Source organism: Gymnogyps californianus, chromosome 15 (assembly GCF_018139145.2).
Source record: "Gymnogyps californianus isolate 813 chromosome 15, ASM1813914v2, whole genome shotgun sequence".
Taxonomy (NCBI): Eukaryota; Metazoa; Chordata; class Aves; order Accipitriformes; family Cathartidae; genus Gymnogyps; species Gymnogyps californianus.
This window is the reverse complement of record NC_059485.1, coordinates 11,471,519-11,491,533: the sequence shown is the minus strand read 5'-3', so window position 1 is coordinate 11,491,533 and position 20,015 is coordinate 11,471,519. Positions and strand designations below refer to the sequence as shown.

The window sequence follows — 20,015 nt, the reverse complement described above, 5'->3', positions numbered from 1 at the left end:
GCAGCTTGTATCACTGAAGTACAAATGAAATGCTGTACCTGCATTTTGTTCTTCTAGGGATTTGCCCATATAATGAAGTGGATAAAGGGAGGTTTGTGCCCCAGTACATGACAAAATCCTTGAATAGATGTTTGCTTCGAAAAATTCCACATAGGCCAACAGACTGTTATAATACCTTTATGCATTTGTCTCACGTGAATATTGTCATATAGATTTTGTTCATTATCTGAAGAAATAGTTAGAGTGGGTCCCATTGAAAAATTATATATACATAGAGGGTCTTTATCTACACCTTTGCTATACTGAATGATTTTTTAAGGAAATGCAAAATACAAGATAACCTTCTAATCAAGTAGCAATATCCTTAGGTCCTGTGTATTGATATTGATTGCAGTATTACAGAAGTGGATAAATGTTACCTACATAGGAGTTCATGGCCCAGAACTATCCAAGTGTCACAAAACTTCAGCATTTCTCTTGCCATAAGGTTTTTCTCTTTGGATATGAAATACTGTTTTCGGGTGTTATAAAGCATGTGGAGCCAGGTATTTCCCTTATGGGTACAAGCTTGAAGAAGCTGAAACACAGGTTATTTCACGAAAGGTCAATTGTCATATTTTGCCTCCAAAACTGGGTCAAAACCCATAAGGGAAATAATTTCACACATAGGATTCAGGATTTTGGCAAGTCAGGCTATTTTTGGCCCCAGGTACATGCCTTTTGAATGATCAACAAAAGACTTAACTCGTGAGCTCAGCACATTATGAAGGAAGAAAGAAGAGCTCAGATGGTTCACAATATTTGGAAGGCTGCTAACATACTGTCAGAAGCACTGCTTCAAAAAAACAGGAGCTATAGCATATGAGCATGATTGTAAATATTGTCCTTTCAGTTCTTGGTTTGTTTGCACGTTCTCTACAAGGATTAGGGAAGAAGAAAAAGGTGTGGTTTTATTTACAGAAAAATCTCCTCCATGAAACAAAAGTAAAGCTTTTCCCTTTTCTGCTCATTTTCGAGAGAGGATTCTTCACTTTAACTGATGGACCCTGGAAGTCCCATTGATGTAGTCTTAAGCAGCAAGAACACGCTGCCCTCATACGCTTAACAGAGCTTCTAGGTCTGCTTCAGGAGGCAGATCAATTTTGTTTCCTTTTAGGCACAATACTGCCACATTCATTCCCTTTGCCGTATCTGATAAGATACACCATCTTATTCCCTTATTGTCTTAGAAAGCAGGAGGGTAAAGAGTTACTCTGGATACTACTATTACTGCTCAGTTCTTGGACACTGTAGCTGAAGGGAATATTTATCTCCTTTTAATGTCAAGTAACAAATTTAAAAACGAGGAGCATGATATAAACAAAACATCACGAGATGTCTAAAGCGAAATATGCCATGTAGAGTTAATACTGTACTCCCCTCTCCATTTTCATCTTCCAGATTTACAGTTCCATGCCAACAGTAAGAGTGTTTTACTGAAAAACACTGATCTAACAAGAAAGAAAATGTCAACAGTGCCACACTTGGCCTTTTTTCTCAAAACAAAAGGAAGTAACAAGCTCTCTAAAAAAGGACAAATTTTGACTCTTTTTTCCCTAAAAGGACTTACCCAGTAGAGATTTTTTTCCTATGGATTGTTTTCACTAAACAAATACATTTCCCCGATGTTTTTTCATTGTCAAATATTTCAGGAAAATTCAGTGAAATTAATGGAGTGTTCTTGGTTTGTTTTGGTATAGCAGTAAACAAAATGTAGTGAAAGGCAAGCGTATAGAAACTACGCTTGCCAAGCCTGTGAAGTTTCCTTTATTAACATTGTACCACTCTTACACACACCAGTGTCTTACTTCAACAGCAGATCCACTGACTGCAAGATGAAATAATGCAAGGAATTAATAAGTGTGGCACAGTTTTGCTTCCTATTTATAAGTTAATGTTCTTATTCTCATGTGTCAGGTCTCTGTTCATATTTTTAAATCTTTTTACTAAATCAAAAATGGAAATATATATTTTACATCAGTTGTATTCTGTTCACTTTTTTAAAAAATCAGCCCTGACAAAAAAATATCAGTTTACATTATGCATTGTCTTTTCTGATAAGCAGTACCATCCCTTCCATAGGTGAATTTGTTTATAGGAATGAAGAAGATTCAAGGGTTTTATGTAGCCATTGGTTAGGGAAGGGAAAGGAGACAATCTTAGCTAAGGAAATAGATGACAAATCAGCCTCTATGTGTTTCTTGCTGCCAGCCAAAATGGAGTAACACTTAGTACTTTTGGTTTGGCCTACCTAACACTCTCAATGCATTATACTTTTGCTTATTAATAAGGTTCAGTACAGAAAAAAACATAAGAAGTGTTCTTTTTGGTTTTGTTTTTTTTGATGTTGTAGTGATGAGTGTTATAAAAGAAGGTGAATATGAATATAGGCTACATATTATTTTAATTGTTGGTACTATTAACTGTTTAAATAGATAAATTATTTCTTAAGCATTGCAGTCTTTTTTTGAGAACGTTAATAGTGTAAAATGAGCTAGGATGGACTATTTTAGTTAAACACACATTTGAGGACAAAGAGGTTACTTCAATTCTTCACTCAATGAACAGATTTTTAGATTGTCGAAGGGATTTACAAATCTAATTCCTTTTCAAATTAAAGGTAAGCCCACCCCACAGCTGTAATAGGAGTGTGAGAATTTTTTTTTTTAAAAAGCTATAGTGCTGCTTTTTCAGAACATGAATAGCTATTATGTGTACTGAGTGGGTGACTGTTTTTCCATGTGATCATGACTTTCCAAGTTTCTATATAATCCTGACTTGAACATTTTCATGGCAAGAAAAGTACACGATCTCAGACACTGTTAAGTAATCAGGGTAACAGACGACCTTTTACTAAGAACCACTTCAGAAACCTAATCTTTATGCATACATGACTGAAGGATTTCAGAATGATTTTCCAATCCCCTGTAATTCTGTTTCCATAAACTAAGACAGAATATCCTTTCAGAATACTTCACACCTGTACTTTAGATAGCAAATATTTCTACTAGTAGAAATAGGACCTATTTAAGCCACGTATAAGCAGGGATGGCTACAACTTCACTCTGTCCTGGTTTTTGTAACTGTTATGATCCCTGCCTTTTTGCCTGCATGAAGACACTACAGAAAGAAGCTGAAGCAAGGGAGAGCTTTTTCCAAACAAGCTCTGTAGTTTAAGAGTAAGATTTAAAAAAAGAAATTGGGACCCATGTATTCTTTTTCTCAATTTAGTAGTTGAGAATATTCAGAATGTCTAAAGGATTATTACACCTTGCTCAACAAAAACCATCTTTGCAGAAGTGTCACTGACAGACAATGTTAAGTTGACTAAAATTTCTGCAGTGTGCTTTGTGCCTCGGTAGTAAAAGTGTATCCATATCAGCCAGTTTATAAATAGCAAATAATTGCTAGTGAACTGGTGATGCATTTGCAGGAGTACTTTTGCAGTTTTCTCTGTTCATTTCAGGATAAGCAGTTAATCAAAAAGTCATGCAGAAACTTCAATAAAAAATAAGGCTCCTGGTGTTGAGTTGATCTCTTGGACTATCTTTCAAAGGATGACTCTTCAGCTAAGCTTTAAAGATTGTGAACTACACCATTACCAGTCAGGGCAAGAGGAAGCTTTCTGCCACACTGCACGTCCAGTAGAAGATACCCTTTTGATTGCATTGCATCACTAAAGTTGCCCAATATGCTGGAATCTATTTAGACTCTTTAATGGAGCTGTTTGCCTTTTTTAATGCCTTTCCCCCATCTGCTTTACTTTCATGTGCCTGGGATTAGCATAAAGAATCAGACAGACTACAAACTTGACAAATGTGTTATGCCTTGATTTTGAACTGCTGTGACAATCTGGGTTTGGAATATGTTGTTAAAGCCATTGGGCTCTGTCCTGAGTTGCCCACCTGCCTATCCACCACCAGGCAGCCAGTATCTGGAGTAGACGGCACACAGCATGCCTAACTCTAGGTGGAGGAGGTTCTCTTTGATATAACTCAGCCATTACACTGTAGATACAGAGTATCACACACACATATATGGATGAGAGAAGACTTTCATATTCCATTTTATACCTCTCAACAGTAACTGAAAAAATGTTAAGAAATTCTACAATAGCTTTTCCTTTTTGTGTCTCCCTCTTCCCTTCCACCCTGGCTCATTTTCACAGCTTAGAAATTTTACAAATAGCTCACATACTTGCAAGGGTTGGGGGAGTAGGGAAGGTCCTGCCAAAACCATTTTGCAGCTGGGTAGGGAGGGTGAGATGACATTTGTTTACATCCTTCTGTTGAGAAGTAAAAACATTTTCCAAGCTTTGAAACAGTTGGAAGAGGGAACCCATCAGGCTTTCTACAATTCAGTGTTGCTGGTTTCAGGATTTTTTTGTTTTCCTATTCATGCACAGTATATCCAGGAACACTTGCTGGATCTTGTTGGGGAGAGGGTCAGACACTGCAGATAAAAATGGACTACTGTCTGTGCAGACTCCACAATTATTTCTAGTCTTCCTCAATATGCATGTATTTTGATAACCTGGGCTTGGGGAACCACAGGAGCTCTGCTCGCAGAAGTTGGTCTCTCTCGGTCGCCTTGCAGGGGAATGCAGCCTGCCTGGCAGGAGTTGTTTGTTTAGCAGGAACACATGGGCTCCTCTCTCCTCTTTAGGGGTGAGGGGGGACGTAGGGGGGAGATAGGGGGGAAGGGGACCCTGCTGCCTGGTGCTCAGCCTTACCTGGACATGTGCTCCCGCTGGGGTCTGTGCGCCTTCTCCAGCCCTAGTTTGGTGAAGATCCCTACCAGCACCATGACTGCCACAACCCCACAGATGATGTAGACAATGAGGTTGGTTTTATCCCTGGTAGGGTCATGCAGAGGGTCGTCTATGCGGGAAGGAGGCTTCCCAGTGTTCATCCACAACGGCGTCTCATAGTTTGTGCAGGTGCTTTGATCCAGCCTCGTCTTCTTGAACTTGCAGCAAAACCTGAAGCCACAAGTGCCGCAGCAGAAAATGAACTCCCCCGAGCTGCAGTTAAAGGGGGGGTCCCACTGCCCCATCACGTCAAAGTAGCCCCTGCAGAAGTCCGGGGTGGGAGGTGGCTCGGAGGGGTCTAGCTGTTCTCCAGGGCTGGAGTGGTTTCCTCCTGAGAGCACCACGAAGCTCCCCAGCTGCTGGCCAGCTTTCTCCTGAGCCCGACACACCAGCGTGAGAAGGTCCGCCACCAAGTAGCCGAAGAGCAGCCGAATAAAGCCTTCCATTCTGCCTCCCAGCCCCGGCTCAGCGATGCTGCTGCTGCCGCCGCCGCCGCCGCCGCCGCTCGAGCTGCTGGATGCTGCGCTGCGCCAGGAGCTGAACATAAAGGGGCTCCGTCAGGGGCCGGGCGTCCGCTCAGCCCGCGCTCGCCTTCAGCACCACGGACAGCCCCACGGGGGTCGGGCCGAGCCGGGCGGGGGCCGCCGCCCCCCGGGCAGTGTCCGCAGCCCGTCGCCGCTCCGCTCCGGAGGAGCGAGCGCGCGCGGCACTTGTGGAGTGCGCGGGAGAGGGAGCGCGCGGGAGGAGGAGGAGGAGGAGTACCGAGGGGTGGAGGTGGCAGCGGGAGTGCGGGGCACCGCGCTGCGCGGCGGGCTGGGGAGAAGGGGCTGGCGAGAGGGGCGTGGAGGGGGCCACGAGGCGGGAGCGCTGAGGCGAGGGCGCTGCAGGGGCGGGAAGGAGGAGAGAGGGCGAGCGAGGAGCCTCCCCGCGCTGCCTGGTGCCAGCGTGCCGGCGCCGGGGGCACCCACCTTCCGCTCCCCCGCGGAGCCCGGCGCGGTCTCTCGCACAACTCCCTCAGCCAGCCACGGCGCCCGCCGAGCCCCGCCTGGAGCCGGGCGAGCCCGCGGGAGGCGACGGCTGCCACGGCAGAGCGCGGGAGGCTGGACGGACTCGCCGCGGCATCCAGCCGGCGGGGAAGGACTGCCGCCAAAGGGGAAATCCGCCTTGGCGGGCAGCGTGCGGGTGAGAGCGAGGGCGAGGCAGCCCGGCGAGCCCAGCCCGTCCTCCGAGGCGCCCGCGGGAGGCTGCGCGCCAGAGACCTGAGGCTGCCCGCCGGCCTGTCCCCCCCCCCCCGAGCACCCCTCTACGAAGCCCCTCTCGAGCAGCCCCTCTGTGGGGCTTTCCCCCCTCCCATCAGCCCCGCCACGGAGCCGGCCCCCACCTCACCCCCCTCAGCCCCGCCGTGGGGCCGGCCCCGCTCCCCGCCATCCCTTACATAAGAGACTTCCCGCCCAGGCGGGCGCTCCCCACAGGTGCGTCTCCAAAAGCGCGGGAGCACCTCCTCGTTCCCTCCCTTCCGCCCGCCCTGCGCGCGCCGTGCTGAGGGGGGTAACGGCCAGCGCGCGCTGGCGTGGGCGCCCGGCCAGGGCGGGGGCGCCGAAGCGGGGGCGCCGGGCGGCCTCCACACGCAGCCACCCCGGGGGCTCCAGGCCGAGGTGGGCGCCTCGGGGAAGCCGGTGGCAGCCCCGAGGGAGGAAAGCGGGGCGCCACTCTCCCGGTAGTAGAGCGCTCCTTCTCCCGGCGACTGCTCTCCTCACAGGCTAGCGCTCTCCGGAGATGCACTTACCTGTGAGGCAAAGGCAGCTCCTCCTGGCGGAGCAGTGTCCATGGGGCCGTATCTCCGCTAAACCATGGGTGTGAGCGGGCGCTGCCCTCACGCCGGCGCCCTCTGCACAGGTACGGTGTTACTCGTACTGCATGCTTCAGAGCGGGGCTACGTTTATGTCTGCTAAACACGAGCTGCCCCTGCACATCATTTATTTTAAAATCTCGTTATAATGTCAGTCAGGCTGGCTCCAGAGAACGCAGTGAGGCTGCGGGTTGTTTGCAAGACACAGAATTAAAATAACTTCCCCCAAACAGAGAACTCACTCTGGGAAAGACTTTTAAGTGATTCACTCCCCATCCCTGTTATTTAACTCTCTCATCTCCGCCTTTTGGTTTGGCAGTAACCTGCGCAAGTAGCGATAATATTATCGTGAATACTATGCTGCCACCAAATGTAGGAAATAAGCCCATTATGGCGTGATTTAACAGTGTGGGCTGGTGCTTAAAGCAGCTTACCTTTTCCTCAGGGGTATGTCTGTGATGGCCTCGCTGCGGCCTTGCGGGCTACTGTTGTCTCTGGGGAAGAGGACCTTGTGTGCTGGGGCTCTGCAATGGCACGCTACTGTTCCTCTCCCACCTGCTCTTGTGCGGGGTGCTGCACTTCAGGAACTTTGGCCAACCCCGTGTAGAGTTGTTAAGCAGTAAATAAACAGAAAGGTGAGGCAGAGGACAGAGCAGATGTTTGGAATTGGAGAGGGCTGTAGTTAGCTAACTGCGATCCTTTGCCTTCTCTTAAAAATAGACTCTGAGTACAGTGATGATTCCACTGAATGGTTTGACAGTAAGACTTGCATCTTTGTCCAGGAGGTAGGTTAGAAAGCCCCGTTATTTCTCAGCAGAGAAAAACAACCAGTCCCAGCCAAAACCAGCCTTTTTGAGTTTTAATATTTAATTCTTAAAACCTCCACCTCATCAACATCCCCTTTCAAGTCTCCTCTGAAATCATATCATTCCTCCCTTGTGTATACTTCTGTCTGCTATTATTTATTATTTAACACTTTGTGATGCAGTTTGTGCTGAAAATACTGCACAAAATGAATCTGTTCCATACTTATTATTGCATCTAGAGACATTTAAGGTCCAGTCCTGTCAGGCGCTTAAGATTATGCAAGTTTCCCTGTTGATCTGACTGCTAAAAAGCTGCTTAAATATTTTGCATGATTAGTGCCATACATGTGCAGAAATAATAACATCAAAAAATGATTTATTTTATGGCCTATTAATCCTGACTAACTATGGTACAAGTTTCTTGTTTCGCTGAGTTCCTGGGGATTTCCTTAAGAATTCCAAAAAAGTCCAAAGGATTTAGGCTAGAATCTAACATTTGTGGGATTCAGGTCCACGCGATCAGAATTTGACCTTAAGTGGCATGTGCTTGGGGAAAACAGGAGGATGATGTGGAGGATCCTTGAAAAAAAAAATGTTTCCTATGGCACTATAAGATTTTGGATCAGACCCACAGAACCCAGAACCCATAAATCATGTTACCCTAATTAATCATAAGTTACTCTAGTTGTTCTCTGTGCCTGTTAGTTGTATTAGCAGTGAAGTTATTTTAGCTGTACTATGTCTTAGAATTCTAATAATGAACTAGAGTTGTTCTAGACTAGGGCATGAACCCTTTTGACTAGACCTGCAGCAGTGTGTTTTAATGGCTTCATAGCACATAGTTGTAAGAACACTTGCATGATCAAAATATAAAACTATTAAGTATAATAATGGAAACAAGAAAACTAGTTGAGAGAAATGGGTATAACACACAGTACTGAGGCACATCTTGGGTCCTTATGTGATTTTTATAAAGCTTTTCTCAATGAAGTCAGCCAATAAACTTCTAATTTATTTCAGTTGTCTTTATCAAGTTAAGAAACACAAAAGATTTCCCAGTTTAGCACCATCACCTTCCACTTTCAAGACTTCTCTTTTTGACATTGCTTTAAGGTAAGTAATAATTACGTACTTGTCTACAGTTTTATCCCATAACGAATGTATTTTGAAACAATTGAGAAGACGAATGTTTCAACTAGAACCTACAGAGTTATTTTTACTCAAGTGCGTATCATTTACTTAAGTGAAATACTTAATTTTAGGCACAGAACTTATACAAAATTAAGTATTCCTATTATATTTTCCTCTAATTTCTTTCTCTAGTTTTCACTGAGACGTTCACATGTGGATCAATGGCAATGCTTGTTGTTCAACTTTAAGCTAGAAAATAGGTGCTTTTTTCTGGTAAATCCTGTAGCAATGTATAGCCATGTCTCAGCGGAAGTTATATAAATGCATACACACTCATACTCTATATATGTATGTATGCATTATACATGTTCAATTCTGTGTTTAATTGTACATACTTTTAGAACTGATTCTTGCAGGGGTTTTTATGCAAATAAGAGTTTGAAAAAGAGTGAAATTAGGAAAGTTAATGAGTTAACCTGAATGTTGAGGTGGTGATAAATCTGAAGAATATAGAACAATTAGAACATATAGAGCAATTGCAATTATCATGTTCCAAATTCTGTATTTCATTTTTGTTAATAATAACAATGTTGATGCAACCTCTGAGTATTTCCCAGGGACTGATTACCTGCTAGAGAGAACAGTCCTTTGCTGAGCACTGAGTCAATGGAGCTTTCTAGCCAATCATTAATTCCCGAGAAATGTCATATAGCTCAATCATTATTATTAACAGACATTCCAGAGCTGTGAAAAATCTGTCAAAAAAGCAGCTAGACAGGCCTGATCTCAGGCAGTATTGATGTGAAAGGCATTTTGTGATAAGAAATGTCATGTGGAAACTGGAATGAAGCAGTCAATGTCTGTTTCCTTGATAGTTATTTCATACTGTAATGGGATGTTTGGATGTAGAGATACAAAACGTATTGCAGCTGGAAAACAAAAGAGGTGATGATTCTACTACAGCAGGCCAACTAGCAGCATGTTTGCAATCACATGTCTTCAAAAGTACAGTTAAATGTTAGATGATGTCTGCTGTGGAGCAATAAGGTAGCTTGAGACATGAAAGAAATACCTTAGCAGACATGAGCTGAAGAAGCAAAATGTGTTTAACAAGGAGGCTACAAGCAACACGAGGTTTATAGGTACTGAAAACAGTCCCATGATTTACAAATATTGTAAACAGCCCTGAATGACACAACACAGAAGTTTGTTTTGAACACCTCTACATTCTTGAATCAGCATACATCAGACAGCCCCATTTGCTTCTACTAAGTTTTGTCATTCCTCTATGAGGAGTATGCCGTCCCATTGGTATTAGGCTTGCTGGATAGTTAAAACGCAATTGGTTCTAGACATTTCTTTTAGTTACATAGCTAACACTTCATAAGCCTTTGTTCTTTTAGCCAATAACTGCAATCATTAGTATCATATCAGTGCAGCAACGTGTGAAATCCCAGCCTGCAGTGTGTTGACACTAAATATACTTGTCCTTTTATAATTATTGAGCACACATCTTTTAAACTAACCTCTCTCTTTTCATTAAAAAAGATGCACATACAGTCTGGGACAGAATGAGCTTGTTCTTATAATTTCATGAATTCATAGCAACTTTAACTAGAACATCTTACTAACATTGAGCATTTTTTAGTTATTGTCATCAAGTCTGAAAAAAATACACTTTGCACATAGCAAAGGGATCACCATCAAGAGATCTTAATGAGCCAGGAGGTGCTTCATGAATGAAAAAGCATGAGACACTTGTTTTCATGGCTCACTGAGGAGGAAGATAATTTATTGCAATTCTACAATGTAGAAATTACCTTTATCACCTCATATTTTTCTCTTCAATCTTCTTGTAAAACCAAAACTGTAGTAATTGCATGGGTTGGGGTTGAGGCAGGCAGTAACAGCATTCACATTTGGAGTGGACTTAATGAAATCCTGAGAATTCTTGTAGCTTCAGTTTAATTGATTCAAAGGAAATTCAGAAAAATTCAGATAAATTTAGAAGGTAAATGGAGTACTTGCAAATACACAAGAGGAAACACATGTATACTGCAAACATCTTCAGTATACAGCAGTGGAAAAAAAGTGCCAAAATGTCTAAAGCAGCTTTCAGCAGTATAGCTGAAAAATGAGTTGTGCCCTCAGGTTTGCCTGTTGCACAGCTATTGCTCTGATTCTGAACAAGGAAAACTGCCAGTCAGTTTCTCTCTTTGGCAAAATTGATGTTACTTTTGAATTGCAACAGTATTGCAAGTACCTGTGAACAAGGTATGTTTCTGCTTGTTATAAATTAGACTGCCATGGAATTTAGATCTTGAATGATTGCCCAGGTGTCTGAGGATTACTGCAACTGACAAAGAAGGCTCTGCAGATCATTCCAAACTCGTGCCAACAAAATCTTTAAGTCTTGTTAACAAAAAAGAAAAGAAAGGCTACAGAGGATCAAAAAAATTGGAACTGCTTTTGTATCCTTCCAACTGAAAACCCAACCACCTTTGTTCCCATGAGTTCAACTTTTCAAGGCAGAGAGGAAGCCTTTCTAAATAGACCTAAAATAGCATTAAAAATTTTCAAGGTTAAAGTCAGTATAATAGGCTGTACACTGTGCCTGAGCATAGAGAAGCTGTTCTTAGACATAGAAGAGGACACATAGCAGAGAAAATTTTCTAATCCTCTGCTGTCTGATTCTGGCATATGTTAGAACAGCTGAGGAGCTGATCTAACCAATACTTCTTCTAAAAACTCCTCAGTAACTGAGATTAAGAGGTAGACAAGTTTTAGTCTAGAATGGTTATTCTCCAGGCCTGGAACATCCATGGATGGAAGCCAGAAGAGGAAGAAGTTAAATTAGTGAGTCAGTTATAGTCCATCAGTTTTAGCACTATGAACCCTCAAGGGCTATAAAAGCAAGCTGTAAACCTCAGAAGTGAAGAACCTGCTCTTCACAGAAATGTAAAGCTGCTGTATTACTTAACTAACAAAAGATTTTAGCCACCATATATTTTGCATGGCTTCCAAAATGTACCGTCAGGCAACCAAAATCAAAAGTTCTTACTGAACATTAGACCTTTTTAGAGTGCTTCCCTGATAATAAGCTGTAATGATGTCTCTCCACATTATCATCACAACATGCCCATCCGAGGCTTGATGTATTTTATATCTTACATATACTAATAATATATAGATGTAGGAACTTTCAGATTTATGAAGAAGAAAATTTCTCTGACAGTTCCATTTTTAAAGGATGCTAACTGTTAAAAGATGCTCAGGATTTTAAAATGGTAAGTCACAAGACAGATGAAATAAGAGGTACAGAGAAAGTAATAATGGTCCAAGTTCTGTGACACTTTTTTGATTATATGACACTGCAGTTTTCGTGTGGCGATCAGATTCACTTATGTGATTACCATGCCTGGCCAAGACTGTCAAATGTGGTTGCCAAAGGTTAAATATCCACAGGCCAACTCAGTATCCACTAAATTCAACAACTGTCTTTCCACTGATTTAAAATGGAAACTGCACTGCATGATTTTGTTCAAGAGATGCTGAATAATCACAGCTTACAATGAAATCACCAGATGTCTGAGTGGTCAGTACTTCTGAAAACCGGGTCACATATTTGAAAACCCAATAATGAATTCAGAGACTAAATTTAGGCACATACGTTGGAAAACTGTTGACATGCACAAACACATATACAGGTTCCAGAGCATGCTTTTAGGCAGATGGTAACAACTGTCCCTTCTTGACTCCACTTGACAGCCAATGTAAAGAGCAGTACTAATGCTGGCTCCAAAGAGATTTGCTTCTCTGTGCTCTAGCGTGATGGCCAGTGAGAAGAAATAATCTATCAACCCAGGTATACTGACAGATGGGTCAAAAAACCACGAAGATCTCAAGGTGGAAAAGTAAATGCCATTTCTCATGTTTTCTTTCTGGAGAGCATTCTGATAATTCATCATTGATATTTCTCAGCACAGTGCAACTCTGTTATACATACATATATGGAATATCTATCTAGAACATCTATCTAGGTATTCTGTTATACCTATCTTGAATGAAAAGGCATCAATCCAGTCTCCTTGCTCTTTGCATCACGTCAATAGTAAACTGAAAAGTAAATGCTTAAAGTAAATAATGTGTAGCAGAGCATTTTTTATAATTCTTTTTTTTTATTGTGGTTTTGTAACATATATTTGCATAGAGTTTTTTTATTATTGTGAAAGTGCAGTGATCCCACAGCTGGATAAATAATAGGACAAATAAAAGGATTTTAACTGTAATGTGAAATGCACGTTAGGGAGTCTTGAGAAGTGGTGCAAAAAGATGCTGACAGCAGATTCTAGTGGTATCTTTTTGTTGTAGTGTTTATTTAAATCAGCAGATTATCTCTAACCTGCTAAATATAATCTAATGTTAATAACATATTTAGGATATCTGCTCCCTAACACATATATAGGAGATTATTGCAGAGTACAATAAGGTTAAACACATTTTTAATACAAAATGCTGGCACCTGAGAGTACGGTTTTCAGAATGGATTATTTGATCTGTGTATATATATAGGCAAGTAACATTGGAGTAAAATGTAAAGAAGCTGCAAAACGAATACTTCTGTATAATACGGAAATAATATATATAAATACAGGGCCAGTTGTAACTGAATACTTGGTAAAAGGACAACTCACAATTTTCTTGGGGGTGTGTGGGAATTAGTCTGTCATTCACTCCCACACACCTGACAGAAAGCTGGCCTCTTTAAAGTCAATTTTGTAATTTATATACACCTTGAAGTCTTAAATATGATTTTCCAGTTTCACAAATTCTCCCTGTGAATATAGTGATTGTTCTTCTTTAAAAAGAAAAAATAACAAAATTAAAAAGGAAATTGCATGTAATTTCTATGCAAACTAGAACAGTTGAAGTGAGCCTTGATAATATGATGAAGAAACAGATAATTTAGATGGCTGAACAACAGGATCGCTTTCCTACATAAACAATGCAAGTATTTCAACACATAAAATGACCATAAGTGAAAAAGAGCAGATATCTCCTAATACCCAATTATTTCACTTGTTTCTGTCATAATGTTTAGCTCAAGTTAAAAAAACCACTTGCACAGCAAGATCAGAAATAGATCCTCCATGCAAAGCCTGAACCTGGGTCCAGTTTTCAGTCTTTTAATATCATTGCAAAGGATTTTTTTAGTATTAGGCCTGTTGGTTATCATTAATTACTTATTGACAGCTGTATGCAAAGGACAAAGTCTTGACTCATTGGTGTTAACAGGAATATTACCATTAAATTCAATGGAGTGAAGATTCCACTCTAAGGATCAAGATTTAATAAATTTATTCTCATTGAGATGTTCTTTACAGGACATAAAATTCCATTTGTTTCAGTGGGGTCATTTTATAATGCTAGTGTTATTCCTAATGAAAGCAAAACCAAAAACTAACATTAAAGGATACAGAAAAAAACACACAGAAGAAGTTAAAGACAAAAACAACAAAGATAAGGGCCGTATTCTGATGCCTATTATATGAGAGAATGTAGAAATATTTAAGGAAATAATATTTTCGCATACAGTGCACCTTTAAGCTCCAGTGCAGATAGCTATATATTGCTCAAAATGTATTCAAACAGAACTCTGGTCTCTATGTCCATCAGTACATTGAAGCCCAAGGAAGGCATGGTCTACTGGCAGAGGGATAAGGACAGCTCTCTAGCACATATGCTGAAGGAAGCTGCCCGCACTACTAGGGAAGCCAATAAAAATCAGCAGCATATTCAACAATCCTTGTTTCTACCTTCCTGCTTACATCCATCCATCCTAAGCAATTTTTCTGTGCCCTGACAGTGTAAGAGGATGATGGCTACTTCTCGCTGACTTCATGACCTTTCACTACATTTGCATTCCTCTGGGACAAGAGAAGAGTCATCTCTATACCATGAACAGACAAAATTTTCTTGGCAGCTGGTGTACAGCTGTGGAGTTCATTCCCTGATGATATTGGAACAATTACAAATCTCAGCTCCCTAAGAATAAAATGTAAAATTCCTTCTTTTCACCTACCTGTTCCACAATAATAATAATGAGAATAACAAAGCCATCTCTCCTAGGGCATGAGGAGAAACTAGAGATCCTTTACTGTGATTACTCTTAGAGCTTGTAAAGGTGTTCTGATACCATGGTGATGAACACAGTATAATTGCCAAGATAGATGATGGAGCCAGCTGGCACTTCTCCCTCCTCCCCCACACATCATGGTGCTCACCACAACAAGTTTATGATTTTGTCCTAAAAATCTGTTGAGTCTTGTTGGTCTTTACGAATTTACTTGCTGAAACTGCAAAATACTCTCTTCACTTTGATTTAGTCTAGACTGTATAAGAGAGGTGCATGACTTTTTCAGAAATGACACCCATATGGTATATTATTCTCTTTATAAAAAACTTCTCTGAAACCCCAGCTGATAAATAAATAAATGTGAGTTCTCCTTCTTGGCAAAAAAATATTTTATATACCTATCTGTCTGCTCAGTCGTCTTAGGCAAGTTTTACCCAGAATGGTATTCTTATGTTTGTTCAGGTGAGATTTATTGTTCAGAAGCTCAAACAGAAAGTCCTCTAATTTAACTTCTACCTTGCACTTTTTCTATTTACATAGGATTTATACAAGGATGATGTTTGGGGGGGGGGGGTTATCTAGGAGATGAGATAAATACTTGCTAGACTAGCCTATGTAAGAACCCAGAAATATTGCAATTCTCTTTTCTTCAAGAAAGGAAAAGTGTGAAAAATAGTAGCGATCTCATTGGTTCACAAAACGTTTCTCAAGATATTTACTCAACTCTAAGTTTCAAATAGTAAGCACTGCTATTTTAAATTTCCAAATTCTTAACAGCTGCATTGTACAAGAATGCCATTGCACTTTACACTACTTTGTGTCCTTGCTGGCAGCATCATTGTAAGTCAAAGTCTGAGTGGGTATGGACAAGATGCTAATCTTTCACCTGCAGAAGTAGAACAAGGTATTCTCAGGAGTAAGTGGAAGAACTGCTGTTGCGGGGAAACCAGATGCCAGTCTCCAAGGTTTATAAATCTGTTATTCAGTATACTAGGAGTTAAGCATAAAACATTTCTCATTGAGAAATTAATTTTGAACAGATTTTAGCTACTGAAATACTTTATCTGTGTACATACCTGGATGCTTCCAAAACAATTATACTTCCAAAGCTTGATGAAGTAGTAAGTACTGGGAGAATATTAGCAGATGAAATTCTAATGGATCTAAATGGGACCAGGGCTCCTTTCAGCCAGGGTGAATTTCAGTCTTTATTTGCTTGAGTTGCAGAAATCTGATTAACCAAAGTTTATCCAGAAGCAAATTAGTGCTAAAGTGTGAAAATCAGAGCTTTGAGACTACTAGCATAGCCTTATGTGAGCTTTTTTCATCCAAAGAGTCCAATTAAGCAAACCTGGCAGAAGTCTTAAAAGCAAGTATTCTCTGCTGGTTGTTAGTAAAAAAAGATCATTCTTTTTATTAAGACAAAGGGTGCCTGTTTGCCCAATGAGGAGCTGAAGGGGAAAAATAGAGTGCAACACCAGAACTACAGATTTCTTCTGGCTTTGGAAGCCAAGAAGAAAGACTGGAAATTCTAGTACCAGTCTGTTTATGGTATCATTATTTCTGGCTGACAGCAAGGTAACAGATTCTTCTTCAGGTCAGGGCTTCCCAGCCTGTTCCTAGACAAGCTTTGCATCCTTATTTATGGTAGATGGACTTCAAGTATTGTAGCATATCAAGTGCATGAACAGACCATGTACAGATCTCTCAATGCCTTAAAATGCACAGTGGGAGGATCCCTACTACAGTTTAGCAATACTGGCTTACAAAACCTGCACTGGGAAAGAAATATAGCCTTATACAGTCAGTTCTGTCCCAAATAAATTCTCAAAAGGCGGCTTAGGGCAGACAAAAGTTATGCACAGTCTTTATGCTGATTCTCTGCACAGATTCCTCCTCCTTCTTGCTAGATAAATGAAAATATGCTGACTTGCATAAATATCTTGTTTATACAGCTATACATTTTATATTTAACAATATTTAAAGTTTGACTATAGCTTGCCTGAAAATAAATATGTAAATCAACCTGGTTTCCAGTTAAGTTTGACCTTCTCTTGAGCCAAATTAGCCTTGAAGATTTCTAGAGAGGCAAACAGAATAGTTGCTTTCCCATCAGCCTGTTCCAGCAAGGAATGTGATCTCCATCTAGGTAACTTGGAAGTACAATAATGAATGCTATTTTGCCAAAAGTTCAGCACTGGCAAATTCTCACCAATTCAGAATTCTTTAATACTTTTTGCAGAAATAATCAAACAATATGGTGGCAGATGAGACTAGGTTAGAATTGCTTGAGAACTGATGAAGGTGAAAAGGTACTGTCATTTTGGAATCAGGAATAAAAGAAATTTTTCATATACAGAAGTAAATATTGTAGTGAAGTGCAGTTTGTTGATATAGTATTACATCACATTTTGTATGTCAAATAAGCATAGTACATCAAGATCTTCACCCACTGAATCAGATTCATCAATCACAGTTTTTATATATTATATACATATTTTGTGTATATATATTGTATATACATAGACATGCTTTTTCCCCAAAGCCAGTTACTCTGTCCCAAATTCCTGACTTTAAACTGTTTTTCCATAATGCCTGTCTCTCAGAGAAGAATCTCAAATGCAGGCTCAGATACATAAGCTCTCTCCATAGGACATAGAGAGTTAGATGCCTCAGAAGGATGAACCTAAAAGTCTGCATACTGAGTGGAAAACATGACAACCAACAATGAAGTGCTGATCACAGAGGTCTGTCTCACCCAGTGCTCTTCTATGGAGGTTAAATAGCTAGCAGAAGATAGCGAGCAGGTGCCTCTTTCTAATCAATTCAAGAATCTGGACTCTGAATCCTACTTTCATCTTCTCAGCATAAGAAGAACTTGTCTCTGGTTTCTTTCTGTTGTTTTTGTTTTGTTTACTTAACAGAAAACATTAATAAGAGATGAAGAAGCTACTTCAGATTAATATGAGGAAGGACAGAAAAAGAAAGAAGAGGTTCTTTGGTGAGCGGAATATCATCTTGCTTACAGTTGTCATGGAAAGCCTAAATGTGAATCATTTGGACTTCACTTTGCTCTTCAAAATTGAAGTGGTAGGACAAGTGTGAGTACTACACCAACACTAGATATACTCCACTGGCTCTCCAATCAGCGATTACTTGTTCACGTTCAAGGCCTTTCTTCAAGGTTTTCACTGGAGTACAATATAATTCCTATGGCATCTGCAACTCAAAAAGTCACTGCATTCTCTGAAAACATTTTGAGTTATGGAACTCATCGTGAAATGGGAGTAAGGAGACACCCCTTGAAAGTCTAAGCCTAAACACCAAAGATCAAAGCCTTGTACTGCATTTATAAGCAGTTGAATGTGATGTACCTTTTCCCTGAAAAGATTTCTTCCATTCATGCCAAGATACTAACATAAAAAAGATTTATAGGGAAGAGACACATGCATAACCACCCATCTTACTGTGCATTTGCATGTGCTACAGATTTAATTAAAAGACAGTAAAAGTAAATTTGTATTCTCTTGATATTAAAGTTAATTGGTAAATACCAACACCAATCGGCAATCTTGCCATCTCTGTGAGAGCTGTGGCTAGCTTGTTAGTATGCAAACACCACCAGCCTACACTCTACTAGGAATGACAAGTTCCTATTTTTCTTATCTGATTTCTTTCCATTCAGGAGCCCAAATACATAGGAATGTATCATGTTTTTGATTTATGTGTGTAACTCCAAATGATAGCATATACAGTGTGCATGCCATAGCTTCAGTTATTAGGAAAGTTTTCAGTTTCCACTTATTTTAGTTTTTATTTCCTCCTAGGCACTTATTATATTCTTCCTAGCATGCTGAGCTCTTCTAATGTTTAGAAATATTGTGGAACTGCAAAAAAGGCACAGTCAATTAATTCCTTCATTTGAATAATTAAACATTTTAAATACTCCCTCCATACCTTATGTTCAGCTATAGATATATTATTAATAGTAGCTTGTACCGTGTGCTGCAAGAGAATGTTAGGCACATAATTCCTAGAACCTGGGGAGGAGAACATTTCCTGACACTATGAATTTACCTACCCAATGACAAAGTTATCTTGTTCTAATTCAAATGTGTTTCACACTGTAATAATTACACCGTATGAATGTTGTGCTTTTTTTATGAAAAATTCAGCACAGTTAATTATTCAAAAAATTGTTATGGTTGATGAATCCATCCCACTGCGTTCAACAAAAATGTTAATCGTGCTTCACTATTTTTAGGATGTTCCTGTTTTATCATTCATTCCAGTAGCTTAGCCTATAAAGTAAGACCATTGCATAAGTTCAAGACCATAGGTTTGTAGCCAAACTGTTTGTTGTCACATGGGTGTCATCAACATGCCATAGTTAAATATGGTTCGTTACATCTCTGCTTGTCGAGTGCATCCCTATAGACAAATGGCCTTCAGTCTCTCTGCTTCTTTGGATTGGCATTATGTAATTTTCCTACTCTCAGACCCATTCAACAACTCCACCATGCTTGTTGCACAAGCTTGACTAGGCTTCATAGTAGTAGGGTCTCAGTTTTATTTAATTTTAAAGCTAGTGTCTGAAGCAAAAATGGATGGAGCAGTTCATTTTGCAAGGTCACTGGGTAAATTTGCCACAGAATAAATTTGCTAAGCATTGAATGTAGCACTCTTCTCATTCTTAGCCTACTGTTGTACAGAACATATAGCTTCTACACGTTCTCCACTGCATATGCCTGCAACCAACTGGCAAACATCAAAATTATCTTTAGTGGTTTCAAGTCATCTGGAGAAGAGGCACTTTAGTTAATTTCTTTATTTCGCCTGCTGTACAGGGGATGTATCTTTATTGTGATCATCCTTCAGCAAATGTAGGAATCTATTGATAAGACCAAGCAATATTTCCACTAATAAAATTTTAGTTCTCCATTGTTTTAAAAACAGAAGAAATTCAAAGAGCGGGAAAGCCACTTTTCTATCTTCAATTAAAGTCTGCTTTTTTATATTTGGACATTGGACTCTGTTACTTTTGTAACAGAGATTTTAAAAATATTGGAGGGTTAAAAAATTAAAAAATACCACTATGGGAATACATATAGTGTTTGCTGTCATTGACTTGGTTGTTATGAATAAGTAAAACTGGAAGAAATCTGAAAAAAATCATTGCAAACACAGTGAAGGAGGAGAGTAGTTGAAGTGAAGGGCTAGTACAAAACAGGTGGATTACTTTTG

At 40.3% G+C, this 20,015-nt stretch overlaps 1 protein-coding gene across 1 annotated transcript in view; it reads right to left on the bottom strand.

The window, feature by feature from the left end:
* SHISA9 (shisa family member 9) overlaps nucleotides 1–5,474 on the bottom strand; it is a 200,440-nt gene extending 194,966 nt beyond the window's left edge. The window contains exon 1 of the mRNA XM_050906140.1: nucleotides 4,772–5,474. Within this exon, the coding sequence (XP_050762097.1) occupies nucleotides 4,772–5,394 (623 nt within the window). The 5' untranslated portion in view covers nucleotides 5,395–5,474. The remainder of the gene's footprint in view (nucleotides 1–4,771) is intronic.
* Between the last annotated feature and the right edge of the window lie 14,541 nt (nucleotides 5,475–20,015).